At 40.5% G+C, this 11,731-nt stretch overlaps 1 protein-coding gene and 1 long non-coding RNA gene across 3 annotated transcripts in view; one reads left to right on the top strand and one right to left on the bottom strand.

The window, feature by feature from the left end:
• LOC309637116 overlaps nt 1-11,731 on the bottom strand; it is a 276,838-nt gene that overhangs the window by 124,761 nt on the left and 140,346 nt on the right. The gene's annotated exons all lie outside the window — the stretch shown is intronic.
• RBM7 (RNA binding motif protein 7) lies at nt 258-10,307 on the top strand. Of its 2 annotated transcripts, XM_082409720.1 has the most exons (6): nt 258-403; nt 998-1,121; nt 1,302-1,464; nt 2,105-2,192; nt 4,963-5,053; nt 7,192-10,307. In XM_082409720.1, exons 3-6 carry the CDS (start codon nt 1,404-1,406, stop codon nt 7,552-7,554), a joined length of 603 nt encoding a protein of 200 aa, XP_082265846.1. In that variant the 5' UTR covers nt 258-403; nt 998-1,121; nt 1,302-1,403; the 3' UTR covers nt 7,555-10,307. The 2 variants fall into 2 exon arrangements, with proteins under 2 accessions (XP_082265846.1, XP_082265845.1); XM_082409719.1 differs by lacking the exon at nt 998-1,121 and having other exon boundaries at nt 270-403.

Below are 11,731 nucleotides of genomic sequence, written 5' to 3'. Positions count from 1 at the left end.
TTACGTCCCACGGTCAAGACAGGCTCTTCGCGGCTCCACTGATCAGTCCAGCCGGTCTCGAACACTGAGACCGACTTCATCGGAAGCCATCACCTGAGCGGCTGCGGATCAACAAGCCACCTTAACCCAGCGCTCTCCTCAAGCGCATGCGCAGTCCGTCAGCGCACGACGACGCCGCTGAGAAACGACGTGTTTGACGTTTACGTCTGTGACGCCTGGGAGCGCGAGGACGTGGGGTTTCTGAGAGTGCGCAGTGGATGCGTCGGCGGCGACCCTTCGGTCTTTTTCGGGGGGGGGCGATGCTGAGATGGGGGCGGCGGCAGCCGAAGCGGATCGTACTCTCTTTGTGGGCAACCTTGAAACGAAAGTGACAGAGGAGCTCCTTTTCGAGCTTTTCCACCAGGTAAGCGGCTGGGATCAGCCTTTCCCTTTCGTTTTCCGGCCCGGCTAGGGCCCGGCCCAATGGCCATCCCCGCTTTCCTGGCTCAAGCGGGACGGTTCGTCCCGGCACCCGACAGGTGGGCGGGCTGGAGGTGGGAGTCGCGCTTAGAAAGGGAGGCGCTCGCTACTTGTCGCTTTATTAGAAGGATCCTGGTTAGTTCAGGCCGAAGTAACGACTAAAGGTGGTGGAGGGTCCTCTATCGGGCACTCACGTGGTAAAGAGTCAGTGCTCTTAAGCGACCTCGTACGCGTGGGTCCTTCGTTGAGCTGTGCTTTTCCTCTTCCTGCTTTTCTCATCTTCCGCTTGTAAATTTTATTTCAATTTCTTTCTTAGTATCCGTTTTCCACTTAAGCTTCTTACGAAGTTGCAACAAAGGCAGACTCAAATACTCTGTAGGAGAGCGGCACTGTAGTGTTTATGTATTAAAATCTGTATCAAGACGCGTTAAACCTGTTCCCTCCAGTTCTGTCTTTCAGCAACTGGTAATGTTTGATTAGTCGATACAAAAGTGAATTTTTAGTCCAAGAAAACTACTTTCTCTTACTCTTGATAAAGGTTAATTTCCACGCAGTGGGATAATGATGGATGTTGGTCGCCTTGTTAAAGTCATAAAGTGCTGTGAAATGTAAATTCAGTCGGTGATTGGGTTTCCGGTTCCTTATGGGCTCCCTCCCTCCAAGTAAGTTAATCTAATTTTCAGTCATATCTATAGGATCTTTAACCCAGATGGAAATCCGAGTGTATCCATTTTTAAAATTAGAGTCCCTGGTTACATTTTTGAATTTTTTAAACTTTGTAAAAGTTGAGTATTTTCCTGAAACTGCCTTACTGAAATTCTGAAAACTTTTTTTGTCTGTAGGCTGGGCCAGTAATAAAAGTGAAAATTCCAAAAGATAAGGATGGTAAACCAAAGCAGTTTGCGTTTGTGAATTTCAAACATGAAGTATCTGTTCCTTATGCCATGAATCTGCTTAACGGAATCAAACTTTTTGGAAGGCCCATCAAAATTCAGTTTAGATCAGGTAACTATTCACTGATGATGTTTAGGAGAGAGGTTGCCGCTTTGTTTGTTGTTTTTAATTTTGTTATTTAAAGAACCTATTTTTGGATGAAAATGCTTTAAGCTTTATGAATAGTAAACTTTATATATCCCTGAAAATGGGTAACATTGACAGTATGGATTTTGAAAGCTGTAATTTTAAAATGAGAGTTAAAATTTTAGTTTGGGTTTGTGAAAAGGACATAAACTTTATTATTAAAATGACTGAGTTTGGGTTCACGCTCTAAAAGCACAAGGATTATTTCCTGAAAATACTTTTCCTGACTGCTTTGTAATTTACTTTTACAAATTTTGATGCGTGATCATGTGAGGAAACTTTCCTTGTAGTGAGTCTTACAATTTAGTGTGGGGATCAAAATATTATGGCCAGATTGGGTATTTATACATTGGAAAGTACCTTATTTGGAACCCTTTGTTTTGGGTATATTTGGTATTAAACACTTAACAATTTTCACTCTGATGAACTATAAAGCAATCTACTGAAATTTGAGGTTTTCACTTTTAGCCTATGTCTACCTTTTTTGGAGTGATTGGGCTGAGGGATACAAAATTTCAAATTAAGTTTTTTATCAATAAGAATTTCTCAAATTGTTTCATTTTAGGAAGTAGCCATGCCTCACAGGAGGTCAGTTTGTCATATCCCCAGCATCATGTTGGAAGTTCAAGCCCTACTTCCACATCTCCTAGCAGGTAATATTTCTCACCTATTTTTAAAATCATTTATCAGGAATTTTTTTAGGCAGTGACCTCAAAATGCATAATGAGTGATTGGTTTCTTTCTTTATGCTCCTACCTCTTAATTCTTCTGCTATATTTGCTATGTTGGATTATAGTTATATATGTATCTATTTTAAGGGGACTATAAGCCCATTATATATAGTTCCCTTAAAATAGATACGTACATAACTATATTTATGTTCATTTGTAAAGACATACCCACACCCACATACATGTATATAACCGAGACAAAATTTCTCAAAACATTACTTAACCTTACTACTTGTAGTACCCTCTATTTTCTATTTTATTTTATTTTTTAAAAAGTCATATTAGTTTTATGACCACTAAATGGTTGTTGCTTGCAGTTTAAAAATACCTGTTAGTAAACAGACTGCTGGACTAAGAGTTCATAGAATTGGATTCTAGATCTGTCTCTACCAATTGTGTAATCTTGAGCTAGTCTGTGTCCCTGTCTTTCCATTTGTAAGGAAAAGAAGTTGATTTGAATGATCTCTAAAATCCCTCTTAGCTACTGAGGATTAGAAGAGGTACCATATTTATATTTACTAATAATTTTCTTTGGGGAGGCTGATATTTTACCAGGGACAGTTTCTTCCCGGTATGTCCATAGAGCTATTTATCAATTTATGGCTTCATTCAAGAAAGAGTTAACAAATACCTGTCACCTGTCAGGTTCTTCACCAAGTCCTTTGCACCTATGATCTCATTTATTCCTCACAGTAGTTTTATGAGGCAAGGATTATTATTATCTCTACCTTATGTATGAAGAAAATGAAGGTTGGAGGTTAACTTGCTCAAGCGTGAACTGCTCATAAGCAGTGGGCTTGTTTTCAAACCCAGGCAGTGTGATTGAGCACACCCACCATGATATGAGTAGAAAGTGTCTAGAAAGTTTTAACAAGGAGAGATAAGTGAATGAGGACCTGAAAGAGGGCAGTGTACCTAGATCATAATGAATAAAAAATGGAGAGTAGTAGATGATACTGTTGAAGTAGATAGAGGCAGATGATACAGGGTCTTTCTTATAGGCCCTAATTAGGATCTTGGAATTTCACCCTAAGAACAGTAGGAAGACATTGAAACGTTTTCAGTAGGGTAGTAAGAGGAACGGGGGTTTGTATTTTAATGAGTTAGTTGGTTGTACTGGTAGAGAATGGATTAAAGGGGACAAGGGTCACTAGGAAGCTGTTGGTAGCAAGGTATTGGTGTTAGTAGCAAGGAAGCTATGGGAGTGAGGTTGCTGCTTTGGATTAAGGTGGTGCCAAGAGCTGGAGAGAAGTGGGTGGATATGAAAAGAGTTTGGAAGGTGAAATTGTAAGAGAGCAGTAATATGAAAAGGGTACCCTCTTAGAGTCTTTTCTTGCCAGCTGAAGTTAATTGTGTTTAAATGCTTTTCAGTATGGTTGGAATTCGAAGCATCTCTAACCACTTTTATGGACTCTTGAAAGGTTATCTTAGGTGGAGGGGGAAAAAAGAGTTTTTAACCCTTCTTAGAAATTCTTGGGGGAAAAAATATACAAGTAAATACTGTAGTTTTAATCAAACACTAGAGTGTACCTGATTTTTATACTCTCTGTAAGTAAAATTACACTTTTTACCCCCTTAGCATACAGGTACGTAATCCGATTTCAGAAAACCCAAAATATGGCACTTCCCTGGCGGTCCAGTGGTTAAGACTCCGCACTTCTACTGCAGGGGGCACGGGTTTATTTTTATATATATATTTATATATATATATATATATATATAAAGAAATAAAAGGTCTTTTTTAAAAAAAGTAGCTTTCTTTACAGCATACAAATAAAATCAGTTCTGCTTAAAAAAAAGAAGAAAAAAAGAAAACCCAAAATAAAAAGATGTAAACTGTAAGATAAATCAGTTGGTGATTTGATTCCAAAGGCATATTTTAAAATAAAATTAAAACCTTTCTGAGTTTTTCTGTAGAGCACGTTACCTCTATAGGAAGTGAGGAATAAGGTTTAAGTCCTTAAGATTAATATTCTGTTTATGTTACAGAACTCCTTACTCCCCAAAACCTATTATTATTTTTTCTTATCTCAGTAAAGTTCTACCTAATTGCTCAAGCCAAAAATCTAGACTTTTATCCTTTATTTCTTCTGTTTCCCTCACCTGTTATGTCTAATTGATCAAATCCTTTTCATTTTAGTTCTCAGTCTAGGCCTTTGCATTACTGGCACAGGTATTGACGATTTTTTTTCTATAAATTGACAAAAGTTGTTTTTTCTATAAAGAACTGGTTTCTTCTGCCATTGTAGCACCGCACAGATAATACCAAAACAAAAGAGCCTGGCTAAGTTCTTGTAAAACTTTGTTTACACAAACTGAGTTTGGCGCACAGGCTGTAGTTTGCTTACCCCTGCACTAGTCCTTCCCTCAGCTGGAGTGCGTTGCCTCCAGGTAATCTTGTTCAGCTCAAACTTCAAATGTCTCCTTTTTCGAAAGGCCATTCCTGACCAGTCAAGCTGAAGTAGAACCCCCTATCTCTGTCACCTCAAGTTGCTCTTTAGTCATTTATTACTATATCTTTGTAACCATGTGAAATTGTCTTGTGTGAATCCTTACCCCAGCTCCATGAGAGCAGACACCTTGTTGGTCTTGTTCATTCCTATCTTTGAAGACTGTGTCTTGCCCAGGATGGGTATGTAGTAAACATTTACTGAATGAATGATTCTATGTTGGTTTTCTTAACTTTTCACAGGTACGAAAGGACAGTGGATAACGTGACTCCATCAACACCGATAATTCAAAGATCTTTCTCTTCTTCAGAAAATCTTCAGAGACAAGCAGTGGTAAACTGATTTTTCAACTCGAGTTGCTAAAAAACTCGTACTTAGTTCAAACATTCATTCTTAATTCTTAAGTTCATTTCTTAAATTTTAGTTAGACTAGCATGATCTTTGTAGATCACTCATTTTAGTTTTCACTGGGCTGAAATATATATTTAAAAGATTGAAGATAAAAAGAACTGCTTGTCACATTTGTATTTTTCTTTAACCATTGTTGGTGTGATGTGTGTGTGTGTTGCAAATATTGGATACTCATTCTCTGATGTTCTTGCAACCTGTGCCGAGTAACTTCTTATCATGTACTGTCTTTAATACTTAATACGTTAATATACTACAGTCTTCTAGACCACCTCCCTTGTGAACATGCCATTTTTTTCTGTAATAATATCACCAGTGATAAAATCTTAGGTATCTTTTGCTGTCGCATCTTTGTCTTTGATCAGTCTCCAGATCCTTTATTTTTTTCTTTTTCTTACATTTGTTTCTTCCTTTTTATTTTCTTTGCCCAAATCACAATCTTGAATTGTGGTCCCTAGGCTTTTGTATTGCACAGGTCTGCAGAATAAAAATATAAGTGAAATAAAATAAAATTGAGAGACCAATATAAAGAGATATCAACTCTTATAAACATGTTATATATTTTCCTTATTTTGCTGTAGACCATTAAAAAAAAACCATCATTGGCTAATGTCTGTCCACAGGCAGAATTTGGGAACCACTTGTCTAGTCACTTAGTACTTATGTCTATTTTCTTCTCACTAGTCCATCTCACACACCATTTCAAAATTACTATTATAACTCTGTTTTGCTTATCTTCCTGGTGATTTTTTTAATATAAATTTATTATTTTATTTATTTATTTTTGGCCGCATTGGGTCTTTGTTGCTGCGTGCGGGCTTTCTCTAGTTGCGGCTAGTGGGCTTCTCATTGCGGTGGCTTCTCTTGTTGCGGAGCACGGGCTCTAGAGTGAAGGCTCAGTAGTTATGGCAGCGCATGAGCTCAGTTGCTCTGTGGCATGTGGGATCTTCCCGGACCAGGGCTCGAACCCGTGTCCCCTGCATTGGCAGGCGGATTCTTAACCACTGCGCCACCAGGGAAGCCCTAGCCTTGTGTTTTTTTTTTTAATTATTAGCACCTTTAATTATTATTTATTTATTTATTTATTTATTTTGGCTGTGTTGGGCCTTCGTTTCTGTGCGAGGGCTTCCTCTAGTTGCGGCAAGTGGGGGCCACTCTTCATCGTGGTGCGCGGGCCTCTCACTATCGTGGCCTCTCTTGTTGCGGAGCACAGGCTCCAGACGCGCAGGCTCAGTAGCTGTGGCTCACGGGCCCAGTTGCTCTGCGGCATGTGGGATCTTCCCAGACCAGGGCTCGAACCCGTGTCCCCTGCATTAGCAGGCAGACTCTCAACCACTGCACCACCAGGGAAGCCCCTAGCCTTGTGTTTTTGCTCCCACTATCTGATTCCAAGAAACCTTTCTAGCCTACCGTCCATTAGTCATGGATCATGAGATCTATAACCTGTCTTAGCCAGAATTACTTGCTATTCTATGAACCTATTCTGTGTTTCCCTGTTATTTTTGTTTGTGCAATTTTCTTTCCTTGACATACCTCCCCCTTAAAATATTTTCTTTAAAAAACTCCATCCAGGGAATTCCCTGGTGATCCAGTAGTTAGGACTCCACGCTTTCATTGCCGAGGTTGTGAGTTCGATCCCTGGTTGGGGAACGAAGATCCTGCAAGCCGTGCGGCATGGCCAAAAAAAAAAATTCCATCTATACTTCTAATACTCAGATCATATGTTGCCTTCATTAAATCCTTCCTAAAGATACTGAGTTTTTGCTTTTAATGTGTTCATCATACAGTGATTTACATTATAGTCATTTTGTATTACTTCTTCCCTTCTAAATTGTATTCTGGAGGACGAAGAGTAGTAGTTATGTACAGATATCTTGTAGGTATACATTGGAATTAACGAAGCTATTGTACTACTTTAGTTGTGTTTACCTTAAGATTCAGCTGGCAAGAATGATTTTGCTTTTCCATTATTGTGTTCGTTTAACCATGGCTTGATATCTGTTGCCTTTGCTATCTAGAAATATTTGTGGTTAACACATTTCCTTCTTTTTCTCTTCACTCAGATGAACAATGTTTTGAGACAGATGTCATATGGAGGGAAATTTGGTTCTCCACATCTGGATCAGTCAGGATTTTCCCCATCAGTTCAGTCACATAATCACACTTTTAACCAGTCTTCAACCTCCCAGTGGCGCCAAGATACACCATCATCACAGCGAAAAGTCAGACAGAATTGTCATCCCTATGTAGTGGATAGACATTATAGCCGTGAACAGCGTTACACTGATCATGGGTCCGACCATCATTACAGAGGAAGCAGAGATGATTTCTTCTATGAAGAGAGAAATCACGATGGCTGGAGCCATGACTATGATAACAGAAGAGACAGTGGTAGAGATGGAAAATGGCGCTCATCTCGACACTAACAAGTGTTAAAGGGATGTTTTCATAGGGTCATTCTAGGCCCTTTTTGTTAAGTTGTTTCTGGGAATGTTTTCTTAAACTCTATAGAGCAGCTTTACAAGTTGCCACATTTCTTTATAAAATTTTTAAAACCTAATTGCAGTCCAACACAGAAATGAGAATTGTGGTTCTAGTTTTATTACATTAATAACCTTTCACCTCAGGGTTTTAAGAAGAGGAAAGGGTTTTATGCTAAAGAAAGTGCCACAATTCCTAATCATTTTAGACAGTTGAGGAAGGGATGTATTATATGGATTAGTTGTATTATGAAGCAAATATTTTAATTATCTGTTATCTTTTTGTATTGCAAGAAATTTCTTGTTAGGGAATCAGATTTTGGTGTATATAATGGAAAACATTCAAGTTGATAGTCTGAAATGACTCAGTATTTTGTTACTAAATGAGAAAATGTAAATTCAGTGATTCATTTTACTAACATTTGAGAAAACCTTTTGGTCAAGTTTGGGGATAAATCATATTATTTAACTTAGAGAACTTAAGTGTAAGTTCTGTGACATGATCTTGAGTTTTACTGTAAGTGAGCGTACAAGTATACATCTACACATGCTGGTTCATTATAAAATTTTAGAATTTGCTCATTAAATCATGTTTGATGTATGACTGAAGTCACTCAGGAAGTTAAATATCTCTAAATGTATTTTTTTTACAGTAAAAATACAGTGTTAATGTAAATCTTTTTCTGGAAGAACAAAAATGTAAATGCATAGTCAGATAAAATAGTAAAATGTTTTACTGAAAGTATTCTTTTTTGGGAAAAAAAGGTTCACGAAACCTTTTAAGTGCTGCCTCTATCACTCAAATTTCTAAAATTTTAACATGTTCAAAGTGCAAGGGCACATTTTATTATGGAGATTGTACAGGGTTTTTTTGTTTTTGTTTGAACATTTGAAAGAATTTAGTCAAACACTTTGATTTAAAATTTTTAAAATCTTGTTTAACAAAACTTTTATGTATCAATATGCCGTTTCCCTTTCATTGTAGAACTTGTTTATAAAAATTCATTCCTTGAAAAATTTGGATCCTTTTTAATATTAACCACAACATTTGTACTATGTTGCTTTTTAATATATTGAAAACAAAAAGGAGGGGTGTGTCTTTTTTTTTTGACATCACTAACATTGTACACAAAAAGCTAGCAGCATACTTTTATTCAGTGATTGCATGGTGTTAATTTAGAGTATCCTGAAATACACCTTTTGAACATATCAAACTTATATTTTAGAATCAGATTTTCAGTAACACATGGTTTATGTTTCTGAGCACTGTAAACTAATTTAGTTACTCTCCCTAGTCTCTAGGAGTTTGTACATTTGGTTTTCTCTGTTTCTAAATGCATGTTGTAGCTTTTCTGAGTCCACCTAAATGGAGCTAGCTATCCAATTACTCAGCACAGAACCTTAAAATCAAGTTTCTCTTTGCTTAAGCAGTTTCATAGTAGAAGGATTTGTTTCCAATGAGCCTGTTACTTTCAGGTGTCTTACCTATATGAAAATTTACTCAGTAGCATTTGTAGATATTAACAAAGATTAATACTGCTTTATTGCAACTTATCTGTGGCTCAGATCTGTTCGTATTGATTCACAGGTGACCCTGGTCCAGAATAATTTTTTTCTTTTTTAATGGTTTTTGGGACACCCCTTGTGAGGTTCCAGTGAATCTTTTTCACTTCATTCTCATCCAGTTGAAAGTAACCAAACTAAATGTATGTACTGTGTAAAGAGATAGAACAAGACAGCCACGAAGAATTGAGTATAGCTGGTGAGACAATTCACCGAGGTATTGAGAGCTGCAGGAGTAGAAAGGAAGAGTGTTTTTATGGAAAGCAGCTTCTCCCAGAGTGTGTTCCATGAAACAGTACTCTCACAAGTGTTCTGCAAAAATAACAGGGTTCTGTAGTCAAATGTATGGTAAACATGTACTATCTAACACTGTGACTTTCTCTTAATGAGAAAGTGCCATAAAGCTGACAAGTGCTGCAGTAATGTTTATACCTAACAGTACTTTTTGAACTTACTTGACCCTTATTTTACCCTTTTATACATAATACATTAAGATCTCCCCAAAGAATCTCTGACTCCACCCTTCTCCATCCAATCAGTCATCAGAAAATTTTATACCCCTTTCTGATTATGTTGTGTAGGCCCATCTTATCTGTATCCACTGCCACCATCCTAGAATGGGCAATCATCATCGCAACAGGGTTATTCCAACAGCACCCTAATGTTTACGTACCAATTTATGTATTCCCTGTATTTCTCTTACAGCCTTTTTATTGTATTAAAATTTTATTTTTACTTGAATCTCTCTAGATGTCTCCATGAAGTCCAGGACCTCATCTTTTTCACCACTGAATTCCTAGTATTCAGTGCCTGGCATATATATAATGCATGGTAAATTTTTGATGAATAAATGAAGGAACATTTGTCAAATAATTGAATGAAGAAAGGCTTCAACACTGAAAACTTCTTTGGTATGGATTTCCGAACCCTGAACCATCATTGCATCCTATTGTAAAAATTGTATCACAACATACTGTGCCTTTAATACACTCTAGAATTTTATTTGTTTTTCAAATTTTTAAGAAGTTTTTGGATCTGTATGCATGAGGTTTTCTTAAAATAATTGTTTACCTTAGTTGAGTTTTGGAATTGTGGTTCTGTTAGTTTTGTAGAATGAATTTATATCTTTTTTTGTTTGTTTGTTTTTGTTACAATGGCGTTTAGTATATTCTCCTCATCAGTATCACTGATATTCTCATGGTTCACATTTCCCAGTGCGGCTCCTCTTACAGTAGTTAATGTGCAATCTCACTTATGGGCCCGGGGAGGAGGGGCTCGGCCCAGGGCAGGGAGGGTGTTGGCACTCCAGGCAGACAGGGCGGGTGGTCTGTGCTTCGTGAAAGATGTGGGTGAATGGGCGGCGGGGGGAGGTGGAGGGGGGCCCCCAGAGTCTTTTTTGCGTTGGTCGGTGATTCTCCCTTCATGTTCCTTCCTGGCTGCCCCGGGTGGGGGTGGGGGGGTGGGGGGGGGGCGGTCCATGCAGCTCAGGGCAGGGCAGGGCTGGGGGAAGAGAAAGCAGGAAAAGCAGCAGGCCGCCCAAGAGCGGGGAGGGCAGGGCGGGAGGGCGCAGGGGTGGCTTCTGGGGTAAGGCACAACCCTGTCTTTGGCTCTCCTGGTGAGGAGTTTCCTCCCCTGCGCCCCTGCCCAGCCCCTCTCCCCCGCCCCCTCCCCAGACCTCTACACACAGTCCAGGGAGCCAGGGGCACCTCCTGGAGTCCCTGAAACAAGAGGGCTCTGCCACTCAACCCCGTGCTGCAGGGGCTCAGAGGAGGGATGGGGCAAGCCCCACCCGAGGGCAAGGCGAGGAGGGGCTGGACAGGGGCCTGCCCAGGACAATGGGGTGGGGAGGGAGAAGACCCCAGTCCCAGAGAGCTGGCCCCCGCTAAGGCCTGGAAGGAGGGGAGCGCCTGGGGACTCCTGCTTCCTTTGGGGGTCTGGCTGGAGCCCCAGCCCACCCCTTGGCCTTAGTTGGCCCGGCAGCTTGCCAAGTGACCAGGGTATTGTGCTTTGGGATCTACGCTGGGGTGGGGTGTCAAGGCCAGGATGAGGGGGCAGGGGAGGTGCGACTAAGGTGCTCGTGCTTTAGCTGGGGCTGTCGACCCCCCCACGCACTCGGGCCGGCTGAGGGCTAAGGTACTGGGGCTGGGCCAGGAAAGCAGAGCGCCAGGGCCCCGCTGGACTGACCCACCCCCTCGCAGCAAGCAGATATCAGGAAGGACCCGCTCCCCGCAGGCTGGCAGGGGCTCCTGGGGCGGGGGCAGGACTCCAGGTCAGATCCCAGTGGTCCAGCTGGCGCCCACCCCACCTCCTGTAATCCCCTTGCCTTTGGAGAGAGAGGCTGCTGGGAGCAATGGGCTAGTCAGACTGCGCGGAGACAGAGGCCGTGAGAACCAGGGCTAGAGACAAAAATGTGAAATTGCAAAGAAATGAACACCCAGCGTGTGTGGGGAGGGGTGCGGGGGGGGGGGGAGTTAAAAAAACAAAAAGAACCCTCCAAGTTTACACGTAGAACTCAAAAAATCCACAAAACCACTCGCGGAGCTAGGCAAGGATAGAAAGC

The sequence above is a fragment of the Balaenoptera physalus genome (assembly GCF_965194825.1).
Source record: "Balaenoptera physalus genome assembly, chromosome: 10".
NCBI lineage: Eukaryota > Metazoa > Chordata > Mammalia > Artiodactyla > Balaenopteridae > Balaenoptera > Balaenoptera physalus.
This window is presented reverse-complemented; position numbering and strand designations above follow the sequence as displayed.

Bases quoted from the DNA above. Each gene is read 5' to 3' on its own strand.
- RBM7 (XM_082409719.1), top strand. From the start codon at position 308: ATGGGGGCGGCGGCAGCCGAAGCGGATCGTACTCTCTTTGTGGGCAAC. The intron at 2,193-4,962 runs GTAATATTTCTC...AACTTTTCACAG, and splicing joins ACTTCCACATCTCCTAGCAG to GTACGAAAGGACAGTGGATA. The intron at 5,054-7,191 runs GTAAACTGATTT...CTCTTCACTCAG, and splicing joins ATCTTCAGAGACAAGCAGTG to ATGAACAATGTTTTGAGACA.